Source organism: Bufo gargarizans, chromosome 1 (genome assembly GCF_014858855.1).
Source record: "Bufo gargarizans isolate SCDJY-AF-19 chromosome 1, ASM1485885v1, whole genome shotgun sequence".
Lineage (NCBI taxonomy): Eukaryota > Metazoa > Chordata > Amphibia > Anura > Bufonidae > Bufo > Bufo gargarizans.
Window position 1 is genome coordinate 153,519,708 of NC_058080.1, and position 24,755 is coordinate 153,544,462.

Sequence of the window (24,755 nt, forward strand, 5' to 3'; positions counted from 1 at the left end):
ACTCACGACTCCTTATGTAAACAGTATTGGGTGCCACATGGGACTATATTTCATATGAATGTCCAGTCCTCCTCTCTGTATACATTCACAGGTTGTCCCTTATGTGGACTCTCATAAGACAAGTGCCCTGAAATCTCAACAATAAGGCCCCTTTCACACTATCGAGTTTTCCAAGCGTGACGCGAACGCATTGAACCCGCACTGAATCCTGACCTATTCATTTAAATGGGTCTGTGTACATGAGCGTTGTTTTTTCCGCATCACTTGTGCGTTGCGTGAAAATCGCATGTTCTATATTCAGCTTTTTTCACGCAACGCAGGCCCCATAGAAGTGAATGGAGCTGCGTGAAAAACGCATTGCATCTGCAAGCAAGTTTTTCAATAATGGTTGCTAGGAGATGTTGTTTGTAAACCTTCATTTATTTATCACGTGTGTGAAAAACGCATCAAAACGCATTGCACCAGCGTGGAAAAAACTGAACAACTGAACGCAATCGCAGACAAAACTGACTGAACTTGCTTGCAAAACGGTGGGAGTTTCACTGAACGCACCCTGAACGCATCCGGACATTTTTAACAGCATTTTTTCAATCTCTGTTGGCTGAGGAGTGGGAGGGGGCGTGGCCTTTTGAACTGCTCACTCTAAGACAGCAGCACTGTACTGTCTGAGTGTGAGCTGCAGGGAGAAATTCACCAGCCCTCCCATCCCTGCAGCTGACACAAGTTGATTTTTACCTTCATTTTTTCAATCCCGGTCGGCTGAGGAGTGAGAGGGGTGTGGCCTAACCCGATTGGAGGCGTGGCTTGGTGAGACCTGGGGGTGGGGTTTTATGTTCATCTTTTGAGGGTGGACACATTGTGGCAGGGGGCATGTCTGGGCTCCTTCCTGCAAGAGTGACACCCCTCTGGGCACGTTACTGGTTCATTTGCATACCAAATAAACTGGATTTTCAGAGGATAAAAACATCTATTGCTGAAACAAAAGCACATCTTGAAATAAGGTACTACATGCTATTAGGCCATTGCTTTACTTCAAAAGTGATAATCCTGGTGACAGATTTCCTTTAAACCTCACCTAGAGCAGTGAAGAAAAATGGCTGGGTTGTTATGGAAACCTGGAGTAAAACTGTGTATGTGGAGACTAAAGGCCTGTGAGCTTCTATTGGCTAATAAGCGTCATGTGACCAAGCTTCTATTGGCTAATGCATTTGTTGGGAATATCTCAGGAACGGTATGTCCTAGAGACCTGGTCTAAAACCTTCCTGGACACCTGATGTACTGCCACCATACAAGTAACTTATTTCCATATACTGTGTCTGACATATATTATAAACTGTGTTTAAAAATAAAAAAAAATGTAATTTGCAAAAATATGATCGATTCCTGGAAGAAAATATTTTCTAGAATAATTTGTAAGAATGACCCGTAGCATGGACCTCACCTCGAGGATGCTGTAGTCGGTTCCTTTGGAGTACATGACAACCGCATGTGCAGAGTAGGTTCGAAGCTTCATGGTAAGTTTCATTTCCTCCTTGTTCTCATTTTCCAGCAGTCTGTATTTTATATAGCTGCTGCCAGTAAAGGTGACTGATGAGCCAACTAGGAAGAAAATAGAAATATATTTCAGCATTGTGAATTTCATTTGGTGTGTCTGCGATGGTAACTAATGTGCCATAAGAATCATTCACTGCTGATCCCTTCTCCAAAACAAAAAAATACTAAAAAACAACCACCAACAAAACTGATATATTATTTACAATGAATGAGAGTAACCTAGACCATTGGTCTCACACCCCAGAGTATAGAGCACATTTCTGGAAACAGGCTTACAAGCCACATCCAAAGGTCAATGGACATAGGTCAAATCCCATCCAATCTCAGCAACACAAGAGGACAGGAAAAAGTGCAACCGATTTATGGAAGGCAGTACATGAGAACTATAATAAATTGAGGATAATATAGCAATAGCTGCAGGGACAGGGCTTGGAATTGTCATTGCTTTCAAAATGTCTCACGAATTATGATAAATGTCTCTACCTCTGTCTAACCAGCTCTGGCTTTATTCAGAAAAACCTATGGGGAACTAAAATGAAAAGCACAAATTAAAAGCTTATTAGGCCAGTCAAAGATAATTCTGTATATTTAGTGCCACACACCGGATCTGATCCCATGAGCACAATGCAGGAGAATATGTTGTACTTTGTCATCTTATGACCATCTAAACTAAGCCTTATGTGGTATTGCAGTGATTGGAAAATATCTCATAAATTAAAGATACTCGAGATGCCAACTGGACAGATTTTAGGACCCTCATGGGCAGGTTCTAAGGCTACAGCACATTGTGCAGTCCATACTACCAGCCATATAAAATACATAAAAGTGTTTGCCCATCTGCTATTGCAGTGATTAGAAAATATCTCATACATTAAAGATGGATGCCAACCTGACAGATTTCAGGACCCCCATGGGCAGGTTCTAACGCTACAGCACTTTGTGTTGTCCACTGACTCATGACATAAGTAGACAGGCTCCATACTACCAGCCATATAAAATACATAAAAGTGTTTGCCCATTTGGCAAAACTCTCCCCCTCCTATATCTTTTACTGGTTAAACTGGTTTCCTGTCTACATTCATAATAAGCAGATGAATATTTTTGTATTTACCCCCATTTAACATCACATTTCCATGGAGGACATCTCCTTGTGTCAGACTTACCATTGCACTGCTGTCCTGCAGGGCACACACAGTTGTACATATCTTCTTTTGTATTGGGAACACATTCCATCCCCTCGGGACATGGGTTTACTTCACATACAGTGTTTATAATAGGACACTTCATTCCTGCTTGATAAAAAAAAAAGGTGAAAATATGATCATTCAGATAAATCTAAACTCTGTAAATATGACCCCCCGTCCTCGCTCTTCGTCATGTCATTACCTTTGCACAAGCACACCGCTTTCCGCATGTGTCTCGGTGTCACAAAGCTCAGCCGGGCTGTGCTATGTGTTGACATGACATTCTCATCTACAGTAATCTTCTCATCACAGTATCTCAAGGGACAGTCCACATCAGCGCAAAGCTTGTGGAAGACCTTGAGGATTTTGACGCCGCTGAAGTCTTCAATCTCAGCAACTGAAGCGTTTATCTTTTGGATAAGAAGCTTAGGTAGAAAATGTGTGCTGCCTGGTTTATCTACAGCGAGCAGGACGTCAAGGTTTGCAGGTGGATCAGATGGTTGCAAGCTCAGAATCTGAACATCAATTTTTCGCCCACCCAAAATGTTTTTCAGGGTTCTCTGGAAGTTGCGCCAATAATCTCCAATAAATTCCTCTGGAGAGAGGTTTGTAAAACGGAATGTGATGCTGTGATTTAGCAGCTCTTGCGTTATCTGCTTGATATGAACGGTTATATCGGCTGAGGTCGTAAACATCCCATCCGTTACACTGACATTGAGCAGATACTGGCCCACGTCCAATCTCTTATGTGCTATCAGTTTTCCTCCTGTGCTCGAGACCGAGAAGAGATTCTCTACTTTGGAATCTAAGCTATATGTCAGCGTGTCATAGACATCCTGGTCTGTCGCATGGATCTTGCCAATCACGCCACCGGCATATTCTTCCCCAAATGTTGTAATGTAAATTTCCAGGGGTAAAATGGCCGGAGGGTAGATACTCTCTTCGATGACACGCACATCAATGTTTGTCACTGATGATAGTCGTGGCTTACCGTTATCTGCCACCTAGAAGCAAGAAGGAGAATCGCAATGAATAAGAAGATCTAAGAGACACCCCAGGGATCAACATATTTGCATCATTGACATTATACAAGCCCCGCTGAAGATGTGTGACAGCGATTTGATCTGAAACATTGGCAGTCGGCATAGAAACCAACAGTGACAGTAATGTGTTGTGGAAATTATCATATTTGCCAACTTGATTTGAATTTTCACTAGGACCTGTAGCTCTCCAGCAGAGACCACTTCATATTAATCAGGGATAAATGTCAGAGGAAAACATGTTCACACCGGAGGCTAAAAACACACAGCTGAATAGTGATGAGCGACAGGGGCTATATTCGAATTCGTGATATTTCACAAATATTTGGGTGAATATTTGTCATATATTCCTGAATGTGTGATTTGAGATTATTTTCTTGATTGCGAAAAATCGCCAATGTAATATTCGCGGAATGCGTGCAAAATACGGGCGTGGGTCACTATAGCTACGTTTTCCAAGCTGCTAGAAGTTTCCTGAGACTGGAGAAAATGGTTGGCACGGCAGAACATAAAAAATGGCTTTATATGCAGTTAGAGTGCTCCAAAATATTCGCGATTGCGCTAATCGTCAATTAACGATGGGCATATTTTGGCGCAATACGTGAAATTTCACATTTTAGCAGGCCTGACTAAACATTACTGATTGGTGCACTATGTATTGTTGTGATGTCACAGCACTATGTCTGTAGCATGTTTGTATGGACAGCAGAACCTATCACCCACACTATATCACTATCTAACCTACACTGACTATCTGTATTATATATATATAAGCTAAATAACTTACTATCTAATGTAATGACACAGGAAAGCAAAGAGCACAGCAATAACACCGCTCTCTCTCAGATCTGCAAAATCCTGCATACAAGGGCTGCTGGGGAGGTTCTTATATAGTAAGGAGTAGGCAACTTTCCTATTGGTTGCTAGGGATGTTGCTAAGCTCAGACAAAGACACTGCAGCCTTCTCATTGGCCCACAAGCAAGAAGGGAGGTTACTGATGAAAAAAAAATCTAGAATATTCGAAATTACGAATATATATCACTGTATTCTAAATATTCGCAAATTCTCGAAGTGCCGATATTCGCGATTAATATTTGCAATTCGAATATTCCCGCCCAACACTACAGCTGAAGGTTTGTTACAGTGTAGTGAAGACAATCTTATATCAGCTATACAGCATGATACATTACAGCAAACCCTGACAACAGGTGATAGACTTGTGTTTAAGGCCCCATTCACACAATGGCATTATTGGGCCCAATCTGCATTTTTTGCGCATCAGATGCGGACCCGTTCATTTCAACGGGGACGCAGAAAAATGCACACGTGTGCTGTCCACATCCGTATGTCCGTTACTTGTCCGCTTTGTGGACAAGATTAGGCATTGTTATAATGGGGCCCACAAAAAGTACAGGATGCCCAGGGACCGCATCTGTATTTTGAGGATCTGAGTTTGCAGACTGCAAAAACGGATATGGCCATGTGAATGCCACCTTAGGGCAATGCCACACATTTTTTTGAAGAAGATCTGCCCACAGGATTTTTAGCCAAAGCCAGAAGTGGGTCCACCAGGAAAGAGAAGTATAGGTCCTTCCTTTATATTTTTGATTCCTTTTAAATCCACTTCAGACCTTGGCTCAAAAATCCTGCAGGCAGATATAATGCATAAAAACCTTGTCCAAAAAACTCTGTGTGGTCACAAGAATAAGCAAGAATGTTTGCATTCACTGACAGCAAGCAGACAGAAAAAGAAAAAAAAAAAACGCCTCACCATATATTAGAAATAACTTGAAAACCCTGTGAGCTATGAAATATACTTTAGAGAAGCACATATTTTATTAAAACTGGGCAATAACTGTCATGTATAGGGACCTCGTGCTTTTATAACTTTTAAGCATAACTTTTTGTTCCAGTTATAAATCCATTTAATATTGTCAAATGAACATTTTCTTAAGCAGGGGGGCACCGAGCCTTTCTGCTGCCGGAGGTGAAAACTGAAATGGCGCCCCAAACCCCCAATGCCAATCTCTTAACCTAACTCCTTCCCTCCAGCCCTACTGTTAAAGACATACCTGGAAAACATTACACACAGAGCTACAAAACATACAGGGTAAGGCTACATGCACACGACCATTCCGTTTTTTGTGGTCCGCAAACCGCGGATCCGCAAAAAACGGAAGCCGCCCCTGTGCCTTCCGCAATTTGCGGAACGGAACGGGCGGCCTATTGTAGAAATGCCTATTCTTGTCTGCAAAACGGATAAGAATAGGACATGTTAACTTTTTTGGGCAGGGTCACGGAACGGAGCAACGGATGCAGACAGCACAGGGAGTGCTGTCCGCATCTTTTGCGGCCCCATTGAGGATGCGGACCAAAACAACGGTCATGTGCATGAGGCCTAAGGCTCCATTCACACGTCCGCAATTCTGGTCCGCATTTTGAGGAATGGAATTGCGGACCCATTTGTTTCTATGGGGCCACACTATGCACTTCCGGGTCCGCAATTCCGTTCCCAAAAAAAATAGAACATGTCCTATTATTATAGTGCCGGCGATGTGCGGTCCGTGGAACGTACATTGCCGGTGTCCGTGTTTTGCGGATCCGCGAATCTGCAAAACACATACGGATGTGTGAATGGACCCTAATACAACTTGCAATGCAACTGTGCTTCCCAATACTTTGCTGCAGAAACAGATAATCCCCCTTCTGCTGCCCCCCCTTTTGCCCCTACCTGTTTCTGCCTGAGGCAATCGCCTCTCCTCGCCTCATTGGTGGTGCACCCCTGTTCTTAAGGAGACTGGAGGGTAGTATTGCTATATTCATTTATAAAATTATTTTGCTTTAATATTTCTTGCATCAAAGGCTAGTCTGACATTTTACTTCAGATAAACCATGCATATAATGTTAATTGAGATGATAAATATGCTCCCATTAAAATGCACGCAGCGTTACTGGATAATAAAATTTTTTGATTCACCCAGCAATTTATAAGTGTAGTTTACTCTTGTCACCAGTAGATGGCGATACAGCTCACTTTAACATACAAAAAGTAGCTGCGGTGATAAATATATTATAAAAGTTTTTTTTATTAGCCAAATTCTTTATATCTGACACACTGAGTTTTTATATCAGACATAGTAAGATGTAAATTTACCTCTGTCGACAATCACAAAGCAACTAATAAGCTGAAAACGAGTCTATAAATTGACTTGCTTCAATGAACAAAAACAACTTTTATCGTTTTAATAAACTCATATCTGAATTAAGTAGGTTTGGGGAGTACGTCATGTAGTAGGAGGCATAATCAAATCCTAGCATTTAAAGCAAACATTCACTGGCGGCAATCCGAGATTACTTGCATGGAAGGAATTCAATGGGTCAGAGGAAATTGGGAAAAGAATAATAGGTCTTCTGTGTGCTTAGTGTTTGATTCTCTCTTATAAACCAACAGGAAATAGTTTGGGACAGTATTGGGCTTAATTAACCAAGTGTAAATTGAACCAGACGTCAGATTTCTGCGGCACTTGGGATCCCTGCCGCTCAGCTACACCCGGAAGTTTTCAGAACTTTTTACTACGGAATAATAAGGGCTCTCATGGAGAGATGACAGGCATTCTGGTTAGAAAGGTCTGCCCTCTATAAGTGTATCGGTGGGACCACCCAACAATGTAATGAGTACGGGAACCATACATAAGCCAAGTGTGCATGTGTAACACCCCAGAGTGGTGTTATCACTTCTGCACCTTGCTACTGTCTTTATTGGTCTAACCTGAATGTAATCTTATGCATTTATGTCAGGTCCTCCACAATGTGCATTCCTATTTTTTTAAGCGAATGTTATGTTCATATGGAATATGCCTGGTTCACCAGCAGGTGGCAGCAAACACGGCAGAGCTCCAGTTAGGTAGAATGAAGCTTTCCATTTCATTCTAACCCCCCTCTGCGGAGAGGTGGGCTAGTCCCACTTCCTGCAGGAAGGGTGGGGACCAGTTCTAGTCAGGTATAGCCTATCCCCTGCTTGGGGAAGGTGTGCAGGACAAATCTCTGCTGGATGTGCTCAAGTGAGCCAGAGCACCCTCAGCTCTGCTGGCCATGGAGGTCAAAGCTTAAATCCTCAGGAGCCAGGAGGAAAGTTCCCTGGCCTAATCTAGAGACAGACCATACAGAGAGAAAGTGCAACATCAAGAAGAAAGCAAATATTCTATTTAAGCCTGTCAGTACCACAGTGCCAGAGAGAAACAGATGTAGCATAGACGCGTTTGCCTGCCAGTTTTAATGCTAAAGCCTGCTGGGACCAAGACAAAGATTGAAGATTGTTTCTGATGAACGTTTATCAAAGAAAAGCTGCTGTTCAACTACATAGAAGGTCTGGATTCAATCTTTCTTTCAAATCCCTCAATTATTCCTCCTATCTATTGCTTCGGAGCCAAAGCCTGGGGTCTAACAGTATTCAGGTAGGATCACCGTGACACACATAAAGGGACATATTAGGCCGCACTATACCACTCGGCATTCCTACACCTTGGACACATTTTATATATAAAGGGCCCTCGGGGGAGGTGCTCGTTGCACATGTGTATGGGGGAATTGGGAGAGATAACTTTCTGCTGAACAGCCAACAGCTATTGGAGGTATATGGACGCCTTTGGTCCACGCTCACAAATATTCAGGCTTTTAGAGCTGAAATCCCCCAGTATTCCTTGCCAACGCAATATCCGCACAGAATTTGGGGAGGGGGAGCTCCGACCACAGGATTATTGATTGCTAACAACAGCAACCAGCAGACCTAAAAGTGGAGTTCTGGACCAATGTGTCCATACACATTAGATGAACGTCAGTTTCAGAGGGACCGGCCAACCATCTATAAAGGTGTTCCAACTCTCAGCCTAGGGCCTCAGGCACACGACCATTGTTTTGGTCCGAGCCACAGTTTTTGCGGCTTAAACTGCGGCTCGGATGCGGACCTATTCATTTCAATGGGGCCGCAAAAGATGCTCCGTGTGCTGACCGCATCCCTTGCCCCGGTCCGTGGCCATGTTTTTCGAAGCCCTTTAATGCTGGATGATAATGTGATCTGTATAAAGATCACTGCATGTAATATGGGAGAAGACATCACCTTCATCAGTGATTGGAGGCTGAAATATGCATAACACAGGATAAAACCATCTGGGGTATATTTGCTATTCTTACATAGTTCATACGGTTGAAAAAAGACATAAATCCATCATGTTCCACCACGGGATAGGTGGGGATGTGACTTTTAGAAAAGGGGAGCGAGACCCAGACTTAGGTCATTCCTGAACCTGTTGTTACAGATTGTTCCAGGTCTAAATGTCACATATTCTCCCTAATATTCTACGTCTGTGTAAGCAATGAAAAAGCCTTGATTATGACCAGTCGGTATCTGCTTCCTGAGTCTTTTTGGTCATTATCTGTCTTGATTATAATCTTTATGCCTCACTATTCCTTCTGTCATGGAAAATACACATTTTATGTCGGGCTGATTTCATTTCATCTCCTCTTACAGTCTCCAGCCTGCTACGATTCCGCCTTGCTATCTTTCTGTCACTTTACTATGATCTCTGAATGCAATGACACAAATTAACTGTGCCTCCTCCTGCAGTCCCAGCAGTACTGACAGCGTACGACACCAATGGTGGCTATTCATTGTTTCTGACAGAGAATGGAAATTTCCAGGTTTGTGTACTTATACAACTGATTATATATAAATAATATATATATATATATATATATATATATATATATATAAATATATATATATACATATATATTTATTCAACTACAAAAACTTAAAAAGTTAAAGAACACATGTCAGTAGGATCAACCCTATCATTTTATTCAGTGCAATCAATCCTACCAGACAGTATAACTGGTTTAAAAGGGTTGACCCTGCTGACAGGTGCTCTTTAAAGGCTACGTACACCTTTGGGGGCAATTTATTTGTTATTGCATTGTACTCATTGTGAGGTAAAAATCATTTTTCTATCGGGGTTCTGTATTAAAAATATGGAGTCCTGTTTTCTGTACAGAGCTGAGATGCTGTAATAGCGGACCCATTCATTTCAATAGGTTCCTTATCTCCGTTCCACAAAAAATAGAACATGTCCTATTAGGGTCCATTCACATGTCCGTTTGTGTTTTGCGGATTCGCAAATTGCGGATCCGCAAAACACAGACACCGGCAATGTGCGTTCTGCATTTTGCGGACCACATGTCGCTGGCACTCTGATAGAAAATGCCTTTTCTTGTCCGCAATTGCGGACAAGAATAGGACATGTTCTATTTTGTGCGGAACGTAAGTGCGGATCCGCAAATGCAGATGTGGACAGCACATTCCGGCCCCATTAAAAAATGTATGGGTCCACACCTGTTCCACAAAATTGCGGAATGGATGTGGACCCATTTTGCGGACATGTGAATGGACCCTTATTGTCCGCATTACGGACAAGGATAGGGCTGTTCTATTAGGGGCCAGCTGTTCCGTTCCACAAAATATAGAATGCACACGGACATCATCCATATTTTTGGCCGATCTGTTTTTTGAGGACTGCAAAATACATACTGTCGTGTGCATGAGGCTTTAACAAGAGCTAACTGCAATGCATCCTGGAAGATGTAGGTGCACAATTGTCTTATGTGAGCTGCTGTTCTCCATCAGAAAGGGAAGAAAGTTCTCCAGATAAGTTAGTAAAAAAAAAGTTTAAATATGAACCCTTTAAATGCAGTGAAGACAGTGGTATGCTGTTTATATATATTTTTTTTAATCTACAAAACATACAAAAAACATTGTACAGCAAGGGACACATGCCCTTCTTCAATATTAGAGTTGTTCATGTGTACCTGAGTTTAAAAAAAATAAAAAAGTTTGTATAACGGCTATGCTTCTTTGTACCATTATGTCTCTCTCAGTCATATTATTCCCTGTTTGAGCTGCACAGCTAGATGCATTTCCCTCACAAGCAGAGGGCTTCTACCTTCTATGGAATCTGCCAGCACAGTACTGCTGTGACATTCTTTCCCTTACTTCCCACTATATTTGTTTTCAGCTCTGGAACCACAAAACAAATAATGAAGGGCAGATCATATTTACAGACACAAGGGAAGTTCCTATAATCTTGAAAAGCTCTGTAGAAGCAGTTGTTTTATCAGACTCACGACCTCTGACAAGCCCCCATTTCCTGTGAGACGTCTTCTGAGCCTCTGTTACCAGGGATGGATCTTGCCCGACAACAGCCAGTGGACTGCCAGTTAGGTGGAAGTCAGCCCCCTAGTGGCCATGACTTTACAGCTTTTTTCAGGTGGATGCAGGCATATTTTTTTTAAATGATGTGGTTTAGAAATGACTAAATGAAATGAATTTGTGTAAAAGTACAGTGGTGACTCTTTAAAATCTAAAGATCCTAAACAGATGACCCCTGTCTATCAAGTCCCTAATATGGCATGTGAAATCGGTTCTTCAACCGTTTTAGTCGCATATTAACTGAATGAATTTGATTACATTACAATACGTCCTATCACCATATCTACACCATAAATTTGCTTAAAGGAGGATGTTGTATAGAAATATAGAGGATGTCTTATAGAAATAAAATAAGATAATAAAGTGACACAATCACGTTTCCTGCATTATGTTACTTCTACATTATTCCAATAGGCATCTATTATATTTAGCTGTAGGCTCCTAATAACTTTTTTTGCCAGCCCTCATACCTGAATTTGAAGTAAAAAGTGATCATTGGTTTTCCGGTTCAGTGCAGCCGCAGTCGTTATTGCTCCCTGCTGGTTAATCTGAAAAGTATTATCCTCATTTCCACTCAGAATTGTGAACGTAAATGGAGGGCCGTTGTGAGACGAATCCTTGTCAGTCACCGCCAAGTGCAGAACGCTAAAGCCGATCGGCTTATTTTCCTGTAGAGATATATTTTTTTATATGATTATGATACTGTCAAAGCCAGATGTATTTGTCTCCAAGTTGACACAAGTTGCAGTGTATAAAAGAAAGCAAGGTTTTAGTTTCCAGTTTTCTGCCCGGGAATACACCAGCATGAAGAATGGATCTTCATAGAACCAATGAGACAGTACGGCCAATATAAAAACTGACAAGATCACGAGAATTACACTCGACACTTTGTATCTTCAACCTGAATTGAATGTACTCATAGATAAATGAGCTTGTTACAGTTTCAAGAAGGATAACAGAGGCTTCAAAGCCTAACTAAAGACAGGACGGTAAAAATCCATGTTTCTGCTGCTTTGTTAGATACATGAGGTTCTACATTAATGACACTTCCAGGGCTTGTTAGACATCACTCTGTAAAAACTATTAAACTAATTTAAGTTTTCCGAGAACACAACTTGCATGAAGCAAAATTAAAGGAAGAAATGTTCTTTAGCCATCGGCATTTTCTGCCTGATAGGGTAGACGAATATAGACAGCTCACAGCGAAGCCTCAGGTTTCCAAACACTTGGGAATCAGAAAACATAAAAAAAACATTGAAAGAGAATATAAAGAGAGCAGGCAGGAAGATCTATCTTCTGCCAAAATAACCCTCTATAGATATGTCTCTTCAATACTCTGGAGGTGGTGGCTCAGGGTCTCAGGAGGTGGGCTGCATTTTCATACTGAATATAAGAAGACATACAGTCTAATGATATTCAAAGACGACATAGTCTGCTTTCATATCCTAGGGACTGAATGGACACCGTGCAAGGTTATTATTTGAATATTTATAATAAAGGAACTCATGATAAGTACAGTCAAAAAGGGGTCAAATACCTGCAACAGCTGTTGGCCAAATGTTGGCTCGCCTGACAGCCGTTTCTCCTGACTCCCCCCATACACACTTCTGCTCGGTTCTCCAATAAAAGAGTTAGGCCTCCTGAATCTTAGGATATCTGATCCTTCTTTCCCCTAACATGATCTATCAGGGGTGAGTTGGTACATCCCCCTACATGTAAGATAGTCAACTGGTCTCAATGTGATCGGTGGGTTTGGATGACTTTGCTCTTATATGTATGACCAGTGACCACCTTAACATAAATTTGAAGATGTGCATTATGGCACTTATATACAATACATTTATCAAGAAGAAAAAACTCTCTGGCATCATGCCATTAAATGCCACACCAACAGAATGATGATGAGAATGTCTACTACTTATACTGGCGGCCTATTAAAAATGTATTCTTGCCCATGCAACATGGGCGTATATGGAGTTAACCCAAGTTGATGAAGCAAGAATCATAATTTTAGATAATACGCTAGCCCCTAAGATTTATTCATGTACAATACTGGCAGCCACTATGCATCCATATAGAACGAGGTAGCTGGCTGAAGATTTGCCCATTGTTTTTCCTTTTAAGCTGTGCTAGCAGTGTCCCCCCCCCCCCCCCCTTCACAGACACCCTTTCCATAACCCTACCAAGCAAACAAGGGCAAACAGCCCAAGACACATGTAACCTCTATATAGGACACAGCTATAACTATTCTCCATAAAGATTCCATGATCAAGGAGCAATAAAAAAAACAATAGAAATAGCATCATCACAAACCTACCTGAATAATAATGCTGTAATTCTCTTTGGAGAACACAGGGGCGTTGTCGTTGACGTCAGACACATCAATGTTAACTCTTGTGGTGTTCATTTTGGGTGGCTTGCCATTATCTTCTGCTTGAACAGTTAAAGTATAACCAGAAATCTGTAAAAAAAAATAATATCATGACTCATTATGGAAACCCTGTATTTTAGGAAGACAAAGACGGAACTTGGGAGAAATTAATCATTTGAAAGCTGGAGCAGTAATGATGCTTTGGAGGAAAGTACTTGGGAGAATAAGAATGTGACAAGTCTTACCTTCTCTCTATCTAAAAGTTTATTCACTTTTACTTCCCCTCTTATGGGATCAATGATAAAGGTATTCCCCAGATTGCCATCTGTAATTGTGTAGCGGATGTGGCTGTTCAAAGGTCCATCGGCATCGTCTGCAACAACCTAGATAAAAGCACATTCTCATTTGGAGCAGACTCTGGTAGAAAAGTGAACATTTTTGAAATAATTCTTCCTCATGTCCCAGTTTTAAACTTATTAGATGAACTCCCAGCAGATTTATTTCAATAGATTCTGTGTTACCTTCACAAACTCAACCTACTGAACAGAAAAAGTGCCTGAAGGAACATAATACAATGTAACATCCTGCACTATTGTTGCGGAAAGGAATGTGATACATCCTTCCCTGAAATCATACCTGATAAACTAGGTTGGAATAAGAATTTTGAGGCAATAATTATACAATAGCAATAACGTTTTCACAGTACAGAAAAATGTTTTCAGTTACATCTTCTCAGCCCCACTTTACAATATTTGCCTGTGGAACTGCCAAGAACTGCGGACAAATATGACTATCCCTCCCTTTCTTCCACCAAAAACCTGAATGCCATTACCTATCTCCTGCGCTTCCTCCTTCGTAACCCCCAGCTTGGAGGTCTATAGATCAGTAAGAAAACTGTGGAGGTCATGTTGGTGCTTTTCTAAATTACCTTTAATTATATATACACCTTTTGATGAATACTTCATATGAAGTTGTGAATTCAACATAACCTTTTCTAATTGGTGATGTGGAATGTGATGGTACATGTCATGTGTTATCATGAATAAAACGGCTGGGATGTAAAATAAATGAGGCTCCAACTAATAATTAGAGACTGACAGCAATGTGATTTATTGTTATTCTATGGAAAAATCCAGTCGGAGCGGTGGTCCAGAGATGAAGGTAGGAGATGCATGTTAAATGGCCCGACACATGCTAGGTATAGCATACAAAGCAGGCATTCTGTGAGGATAGCATAGAATTAGGAGTGGGCTTTACAGCAGTTTGAATAAAGTATGCAATTCCGTGACATTTGTGGTTCTAATAAAGCAATTTACGACAGATCTTTTTAAATGTCATTAATAGAGCTGCCATCCCTATAATTTCCTCTGTTATGCCTTCAAAACCTTGTTAATGTTCAGAAATGTTTAAAAGTCACATGGCCAATGTATATGTGTATACATGTCTGTATCAATGTATGTGTGTATATATGTCTGTATCAATGTATGTGTGTATATACTATATGTCTGTATCAATGTATGTGTGTATATATGTCTGTATCAACGTATGTGTGTATATATGTCTGTATCAATGTATGTGTGTATATACTATATGTCTGTATCAACGTATGTGTGTATACATGTCTGTATCAATGTATGTGTGTATATATATCTGTATCAATGTATGTGTGTATACATATCTGTATCAATGTATGTGTGTATACATATCTGTATCAATGTATGTGTGTATACATGTCTGTATCAATGTATGTGTGTATATATGTCTGTATCAATGTATGTGTCTATACATGTCTGTATCAATGTATGTGTGTATATACTATATGTCTGTATCAATGTATGTGTGTATATATGTCTGTACCAATGTATGTGTGTATACATGTCTGTATCAATGTATGTGTGTATATATGTCTGTATCAATGTATGTGTGTATATATGTCTGTACCAATGTATGTGTGTATATATGCCTGTACCAATGTATGTGTGTATACATGTCTGTATCAATGTATGTGTGTATATATGTCTGTATCAATGTATGTGTGTATATATGTCTGTACCAATGTATGTGTGTATATATGTCTGTATCAATGTATGTGTGTGTATATATGTCTGTATCGATGTATGTGTGTATATATGTCTGTACCAATGTATGTGTGTATATATGTCTGTACCAATGTATGTGTGTATATATGTCTGTACCAATGTATGTGTGTATATATGTCTGTATCAATGTATGTGTGTGTATATATGTCTGTATCGATGTATGTGTCTATACATGTCTGTATCAATGTATGTGTGTATATATGTCTGTACCAATGTATGTGTGTATATATGTCTGTATCAATGTATGTGTGTATATATGTCTGTATCAATGTATGTGTGTATACATATCTGTATCAATGTATGTGTGTATATATGTCTGTACCAATGTATGTGTGTATATATGTCTGTACCAATGTATGTGTGTATATATGTCTGTATCAATGTATGTGTGTATATATGTCTGTATCGATGTATGTGTCTATACATGTCTGTATCAATGTATGTGTGTATACATGTCTGTATCAATGTATGTGTGTATATATGTCTGTATCAATGTATGTGTGTATATACTATATGTCTGTACCAATGTATGTGTGTATATATGTCTGTACCAATGTATGTGTGTATATACTATATGTCTGTACCAATGTATGTGTGTATATATGTCTGTACCAATGTATGTGTGTATATATGCCTGTATCAATGTATGTGTGTATATACTATATGTCTGTATCAATGTATGTGTGTATATACTATATGTCTGTATCAATGTATGCATGTGTGTATCTATATTTACACTCATTGGCAAAAAAATAAAAATAATAAAAATAATGCTACCAGATAGAAATGTTGGATGGCTGCAGAACTCGTCCTGCAGTTAGGCCTCAGGCAGACATGTAAATGATTACAGGTGTGGTCTGATTACACACTTGGTCTTGCCACAAGAGACTGCAAGAGTGTTTCTCCGGCTGCCCTAAAAAAAGGCTCTCAGAGGCTGCTTTTGGGTAGTGTAGCTTTTGTTGAGAAATTGTTGACTGCTAGACACGGCCTCTGTGATGCACTCAAACACATTTTGCCCAGGTGACAGGCTTTGAGAAGGGGCACATCATTGGACTGAGAGAAGCAGGATGTTATTTTGACGAATCGTCTGTCGTCTAGGCCGTTCTGTCCTAGCTGTAAGAAGGTGTTGGGAGCAATGGTTACTTGAGGGCACACAAACATGATGAAAAGGCACTGGACAGCCCAAACAGACAACCTGTAGAGAGGATTGTTTGACCCACCGACAAATACAATCAGTTCCCACAGTGTCACTGTCCATCATCCAGACGCAGGTGGTACCTTCATTACACACCTCTGGCTTTGCCCTGACCATTTGCAGGCTCTCAGCAGGAGGAAATTTGGTGTGACGGCACTCATTGCGTGTCCTGCCATTAACTGCCAACCATTCCCGTCTTTGTGTGCAGAGGCAGGGCTTCCTCTGGCATCTTTCAGCAGGATAATGCTCGCCCACACACAGCAAGAGTTTCCCAGTCTCCGCCAGATTGCAACACTTCCTTGGCCTGCTCGGTCATCAGATTTATCGCCGATCGAGAATTTACAGGATCATATGGAACCTGCCTAACTGTATCTCATCCTGTATCCAGGCTAGGGGTTCTAGAGGCTCCGTTCAGTTGTATCGTTTTTCCAATAACCTTTATCCTTACGCTCTAATATTATAATCACTTACACATATCATCATTACATTCATACATAGAAAGTTTCATTTGATTTCAACTACTCCTTTTTGGTACATTATTTTTTGTCAATGAGGGTATATGTCTGAGTCTATCTGTCTATCCATCTAATCCGTGTGAATAAGCGTGCGTATAGTCTGTTTTCAATATTATAGTGTCAACAAGAAAATTATATATTTTCATTTTCAATGATATTGTAATTGCAGTTAAATACCTAATATGTAATTAAAGTAATTTATTTTACCTTGACTGAGCCTAATGATACATGTGTGACATATCTATATGCTGGTAACAACGCAAATGTAACTTTGTGTATATTTATGTTTGATTTTTTCAAAAGGTATACCGTAATTGTCTTTCTTTTTCAAAGACAGTAAAATAATATATTCAGTGTGTATGGCAATAAAAATAGCATAATATATGTATGAGGGAATGGGGTGTCGGGGAACGGGGCTGCTAGTCCAACAGCTATCTAAAGTGTATGGCCAGCCAACTGCGGCTATAGGGAATACACAGTCAGTTCTAGATCATTTCCTGTGCAAAAGGGTCTTAAGTCAAACAAGTAAAAATAAAAATAAAAAATACTAGAAATTAAATTACCATTAATACAGACTGTCCAGAAACAGCATCTTCACCAACCACAGCAGTGTATGAGCTCTGGCTGAAAACCGGCGAGTTGTCATTTATATCCGTTATGTTAATGTTAATAGTGGCAACGTCACTGAGAGGTGGCGTGCCACCATCTGTGGCTTCTACTGTCAAATAATACTCTGCTGATGTTTCATGGTCCAGGCTTTCAATTATGAAGAGAATGCCTAAAGAGAAAACAAGTAGGAGAATGAATGGTTACATGGAATGTTCCCATTAGGACTATGGGTTCATTGTACACCATGCACATTTTAATGGTTGTCTCTATTGCCTCTGCGAGATCTTTTCTCTAAATCTACCTTAGCACCATAGAAATCAAGGGCATCTTGAATTATTGAACTCTTAAAGCAGAAATGTCACCTGAGTGCCAGGAGTTCAGAAATGAAATCATTTTGAAAATTTGGAAAAGGGGTTTCTCAGGATTTTTATATTGATAATCTATCTTTCGGATAGGTCATCTATATGAGATTGGCGAGGGTCTGATATCCGGCATACCCACCAATCTGCTGTTTGAAGAGGCTGTGGTGCTCCGCGAGTGCTTAGGCCTCTTAGGCCACGTTAGTCCCATTCAAGTGAATACTAAGCAAATACTAAGCAAAGCCACTTATAAATGGAAGATGCTGTGGTTGGTAAGCTGAGCGGCTTCCACAAACAGCAGATCAGCAGGGCTACTGGGAGCCGGACCCTGACGATTGAATGGGCTGATCAGGACAACATCTCCATTTTTTTCCAAATTCATATAAATATTCCTTTAGGTTACCTGTACGTGGCTGTTTTTCCAGAAATTCTCCACAAATTTCTGTGTGGATTTCTGTGCAGTTCCACACCAAAATTGCACAAAAACAACATATGACCTGCATTGAAAAGGGTGAAATCTGCACAAAGGAACTGCAAAAACAATTGACGTGCTGTGGGATTCAAAATCCAAAGTCAATTTCCACATGGAACGAAAAAGCAAAGTGTACATGACATTTGTGAAATCTCATGCACTTTGCTGGTACTGTATTACGCTATAGCTTTTCCATGAAAAAAACCTTGCAGGCAGCTTTAGAGTTTTGAACAATATTACAGCTAGCAACCCATGCACCATTACAAGTGATGGCATTTCAGGGTGTGTTTTTTGTAGGCATCATCTTTGTCTTACCTTTAGTTCTTTATAGCAGCATGCCAAAACCTAACCTGTCTCACTATGGGTGGAGATGGCCATCTACTAATGTTGGCCAGAAAGTGATATTTCTCACCAACATCTAGAGTTGTAAGCCATTATTTTCAGATTTGAGTACTCAACTGTTAGCTACTACTATAGTATGAAAAATATAAATAAAATATGAAAATTTGTTTTCTCTATACTTTAGACATGTGAAATGTCCAACCATAGATGTATAGTTGTGAGAAGAACCCGTACTTGTCTAAAAAAACTGAAATCCCAATGAAATGCTGTAACAATCACTACTAAGGCTTCATAACACATTTTCTTCTGTAGGAAGAAGCATAGCATTTTAAGACACTTCTGTGATTACAGCCTTTATCGCAGCTCATAAACTCAATGCCTGCAGTCTTTTTATGCCTTGTGATAACACATGCACAGGTTTCCAACAAACTGATATCAGCAAGAACGAGGGAGAAGGTTACAAAAACACCTGTGACATGCTCAGGCTGAGTCTAAGGAGTTTGGTAGCTAAGTATACTGTAGATTTCATATTTTAGTATACTCAGTTGGTAATATTGGTAACATGATTACCTGTTACTTGATTTATACTGAATTTTCCATGTTCATTGCCACTGATAATCTGATATGAAATTTCAGCATTAGCTTCAATATCTCTGCTTGTGGCATACACTTGGAGAACTTCTGTGCCAACCTCAACATCTTCTGGTAGAGTTGCAACATATTCTCGGTGTTCAAAGATGGGTGGATTGTCATTTATATCCAGGACTGACACCACAACATGTGCGACAGAGGAGAGCTTTCTAGGTAAACCTTGGTCTGAAGCTCTAACAGTCAAGGTGTAAATTGCTTGAGACTCCCGATCAAGAGGTTTCTCCAGACTAATTATTCCAGACACTTCATCAATGGAGAAGTGACCTTCTGCCGAGCTGACTAATGAAAATTGAACCTTTTGATTAAGTCCTGCAATAAAAATATATATTGAATTTGAAACCCTGTAATATTTTAGCTACTTGGCACTAGATATTACATGACATCTATTTAACATAAAAGACATAAATTATCAAAGAGAACTTACATTTCTGTCTAGGGGAAATGCATCTGCATCAACTGCATATGCAAAGCTCATATTCATTTCTTTCACATTTTGCATATAGAAATTGTGAGACAGTGACAGGTCTCACACAGGTTAGAGGCAAGGAAGGGGTGAATAGTTCGGTCCACACCACAGGTGAGACCAGCTGGAAGTAATTAGGCTGGCACAAAGCACCTCCCAGGGTGTCAGCAAGGGGGGAGTCTGGTACCTGTGGACAGAGCCCTGGAGGCTCTGTGTGGTCCAAGCCAGGAGGGCTGACAGACCACTATTCCCCATATGTGCTGAGACACTGGACTGGAGGCAGTGGGCGTACTGTGCTCTGTACAGCCAGGAGGCTGTGGGATATTGGCTGAGAAAGCCGCACGTGTTCACAGGGTGTGAACAAGGACTTAGGTGAGTCAGGAAACTCTGTGTTAGTTAGAGCCTAGCCGGGCAAGTGTTTATTATTTTATGTGGATGTCACATGTGTTAGGTGAAGCTGCGACTTCATGATAACCTGTATTAGTTGGAGTGTGCACAATAAATGCACGGTTTGGACCTGAAACCTGGTGCCTAGAGTCGTATCTGTGAGAATGACCCCCAAATAAGAGGCGATCCCTTACAAAATATTGAAAATGTATGGTTCAAATACAGGAAAAAGATGAGTTATGTGATAATAAGTGTTTTACTGCACAAATGTGCATATAAACCTACATCTAAGGTAAATTTGATTCTAGAAAAAAGCCTTGAGGACTTGGTCACGTGTTACAATGCAATGGTTAAAAGCGACAGAAGGCCTGCTGTGATTCCTGCAGCAATGGCACAGCAAAAACCGCCCTTTTTAGGTGTTTTTTTTGCCAAGGATGAATTTGAGAGAAGCCTGCCTCTGTTTCCATGGCGGAAATTGAGCAGCTGACTCTATACATGTACATGTAAAGGGGTTATTCGGGTGGTACGTGTAAGGCTACTTTCACACTCACGTTTGGTGCGTCATGGATCTGCACAGACAGATCAGTTCAGATAATACAACCGTCTGCATCCATTCAGAACTGATCCGTTTGTATTATCTGTAACATAGCCAAGACGGATCCGTCATGAACTCCACTGAGAGTCAATGGGGGGCGGATCCGTTTTCTATTGTGCCAGATTGTGTCCGTCCCCATTGACTTACATTGTGTGTTAGAACGGATAGGTTTGGCTCCATTTCGTTAGACGGACACCAAAATGCTGCAGGCAGTGTTTTGGTGTCCGCCTCCAAAACGTAATGGAGACGGAACGGAGGCAAACTGATACATTCTGAGCAGATCCTTTTCCATTCAGAATGCATTAGGGCAAAACTGATCCGTTTTGGACCGCTTGTGAGAGCCCTGAACGTATCTCACAAACGGAAAGCCAAAACGCCAGTGTGAAAGTAGCCTTAGATTGTCGGCCAGCCACAGGCAAAAATAGCTTCGTCCATCAATACTGTAATGTGTATGGGGGCCTTTAAGGTGTTTTTGTATTGTGTGACGTTTTCTCTTTGTCATTACAGAACATAGTACCTGCATCAGCATCTATTGCCTGTATTCTTGTCACTGGAGTCTTCGGTTCGGTATTCTCAAACACAGTGACCGTATAAGGATCTGAAGAGAACTCTGGAGCATTGTCATTTACATCTTCTAATGTCAATTCCACATTCACTTCACAGAAGTGACCGCCTCCATCTGTTGCTTTTACCAAGAGGTGGTAGACTTCCTGGATCTCTCGGTCAAGAAGGGACGAGGTCTTTAATTCCCCTAAGGTAAGAAAAAGATACCAATTATAAGACTTTTACCCACTGAGATACAAAAAATGGTACATCGATCTCTTTAGAGTAAATCCTCATGGACCACCTTGGCTTTAATCTCAGCAATGATACATAGTATTACCAGCAAAGTGCACTGTATTGAGTGTGCTTCCATTGTAGTACTGCTGGCTGAGTTAAGCTAGCCTCTATACATATGCATGCATGCACCACAGCTAATCCATTTATTACGGCTGCAGACTTTCCTCAACTGATCAGCTCACTAGAAGGTACTTTGTGCAGAGCACACCTTCATTTTAACAAGTCAGAACAGACTGCAGAAAAAAAATTATTCAGTGAAGTACCGGAGAACATGAAAAGTTTTAATGTGTCAAGATATTTCAATACATACAGCTGGAGATGGAACTAAATACGATCGAGAATGCCAGCAGTGAATTATTCATATCTACGTTTTATTATTTTTATTATTCCTCCACAACACTGACTACATACAAAGTATCTCCGCCAAGTAGAACTTATCATTTTTGTAGTTTGGAGAAAGGTTATTTGCCTTGAGCTGCCAGCTTCCAGTGGGTCCTTCTGAACAAAGTTTTCTTATATATATTTTTTTTCTTCCAAAGCTACTTATCTGTTCAATAGGATTATTACTGCGTTGGGAAATCTCAAGTCATTTTGCGTATGTGTATAAGGCGATAGGGAACTCACAGAACATTATTAAAGTCATCCATGTTTACATTGCCAGAAAAAAACACTCTGTACCATACTTCTAGAGAGAGGGTCTGTGGAGTCTATTCTTATTCTAAATCCTCCTTGAGGAAGCAAGTTTAAAACAGAAGGGAAAAAATGGAAAAATGAGGGGGAAAATTGGTGTGGATTAGTAATGAGCGGCAGGGGCAATATTCGAATTCGAGATATTTTGCAAATATGTGGTAGAATATTCATCATATATTTGCGAATATTCGTATTCGAGATTAAATCTACAATGTAAAAATCGCGTAAGATTATTTTCATGATTGCGAAAAATCAGCAATGTAAAAATCGCGTAATGCGAAGTGGGTCAAAAACGAATATATAGCACTATAGAATATAGTGCTAAATATTAGTTTTTTAGAATATTCGTCATTTTTTCCCATCTGAAGTGAACAGTCATTGGCCCACAAGCAACTTAAGCATGTAGGAACCATGACTTCAGATGGAAAAAAATGCTGAATATTCTAAAAAACAAATATATAGCACTGTATTCAATATAGTGCTATATATTTGTTTTTTAGAATATTCGTCATTTTTTTTCATCTGAAGTCATGATTCCTCCCTGCTTAAGTTGCTTGTGGGCCAATGACTCATTGGACCACAAGCAAGAAACAGGGAGGAATCATGTGTTCAGATGGAAAAAAATGATGAATATTCGCTATAACAAATATATAGCACTATATTCAAAATATTCGCAAATTCTCAAAGTTGCGATATTTGCGATAAATATTTGTAATTCGAATATTCGCGCTCAATACTAGTGTGGACACAACCATCTTCCAATGAAGCAGGCTGCAGTGGAACTGTTCATATTAAACAGGAAGAAATAATCGGATAGATCTTGGCTATGCATTAACATACTAAAGAAATAACACACTAAATAACATACAAAAAAAATTAAAAAATTAAATCAATAAAAGGTTTAAAAAAGATTTTCTTCATTCGGTACCAATTTCATAGACATTTTTATAGGCATTAAAGGGGCTGTCGAGGATTAGAAAAACATGGCTGGGTGTTTTTTCCTCTGATGTGTTTTGCAATCCAGCAGTGCTGGCCGTGCTTGTACACTATAGGAAAAAACACTGGTCTCCTTGGTGGCCTCATATCTGCAGCTCCCGTCCCGGCTACCTCATATCTGTGCTGCAGCAGTGGCTGTAACCCCTGTATACGAGCAGTGTATAATGTGATGGAAAAATGAATCAAGCCAGCAAAGGAGGCAGTATGGACAATAACAATATGTCTACATGATAAATGCCATTTGCTGAAGTAAGAAAACCCCTTTAAGTGAAACGGTTAAACCAACTCAAGAAAGAGCAGACGTTGCATAATACAATGGAACTTCTTATTCTACCTTAGCACCCTCTGAGGATCACTAAAGATTGCCGGGTAGCATTGTTTTTTTTGTTTTTTTCTTTTTAATATCAGTTTTAGGCCTCTTGCACACAAACGTGTTTTTTTCTGTTTACGTTCCGTTTGTTGCGTTCCGCATACGGACCGTATACAGAACCATTCATTTTAATGGATCCGCAAAAAAAAAACTGAAGGTACTCCATATGCCTTCCGTTTCTGTATTTCCGTTTTTCCGTTCAAAGATAGAACATGTCCTGTTATTGTTCGCATAACGGACAAGGATAGTACTGTTCTATCAGAGGCCAGGTGTTCCGTTCCGCAAAAAACTGAATGCACACGGATATCATCCGTATTTTTTGCGGATCCTTTTTTGCTGACCGCAAAATACTGAAAAAGCCATACGGTCTTGTGCAAGAGGCCTTACACAAGTCTATTTGGTTCCATAATTAATATAATTCATGCAATTAAGTGACTATTCCTGCAGCAGGAAATTATGTCTAGCTTCTCTTTGAAAAGAATTAGCAGTAATGATGTCTCTAAGACATAATTAAAAGGTCACAGCTAAAAGCTTAGAATTTATTATATTTCTGGAACTCACCTGTAAATGGATTAAGGTGAAATTTCTCTGAGCCGGGTCCATGCAATGTGTAAATGATCTCAGCATTAGAGCGAATGTCTGCGTCGCTTGCTGAAACTTGAAGAATTAGTTTCCCGGAAAGGGCATCTTCAGATATAGTCTCAGAATAGGAGTCCTAGAAAATAATGGCAGTGAGGCGTTTGAAAATGTCATTGATAATA

The 24,755-nt window shown here is 40.2% G+C and overlaps 1 protein-coding gene across 6 annotated transcripts in view; it reads right to left on the bottom strand.

Moving 5' to 3' along the window:
- The window catches only part of FAT1 (FAT atypical cadherin 1), a 241,129-nt gene that overhangs the window by 26,798 nt on the left and 189,576 nt on the right, over nt 1-24,755 (bottom strand). For 4 of the 6 annotated variants that reach the window (XM_044299767.1, XM_044299794.1, XM_044299760.1 and 1 more), the window contains exons 12-21: nt 24,556-24,709; nt 21,616-21,849; nt 19,573-19,962; nt 17,784-17,998; nt 13,657-13,794; nt 13,358-13,501; nt 11,511-11,708; nt 2,941-3,742; nt 2,718-2,846; nt 1,442-1,599 (exon numbers count right to left, since the gene is read on the bottom strand). In XM_044299767.1, coding sequence (XP_044155702.1) covers nt 1,442-1,599; nt 2,718-2,846; nt 2,941-3,742; nt 11,511-11,708; nt 13,358-13,501; nt 13,657-13,794; nt 17,784-17,998; nt 19,573-19,962; nt 21,616-21,849; nt 24,556-24,709 — 2,562 coding nt within the window. The remainder of the gene's footprint in view (nt 1-1,441; nt 1,600-2,717; nt 2,847-2,940; nt 3,743-11,510; nt 11,709-13,357; nt 13,502-13,656; nt 13,795-17,783; nt 17,999-19,572; nt 19,963-21,615; nt 21,850-24,555; nt 24,710-24,755) is intronic. The other 2 variants (XM_044299802.1, XM_044299775.1) reach the window with 1 other exon arrangement.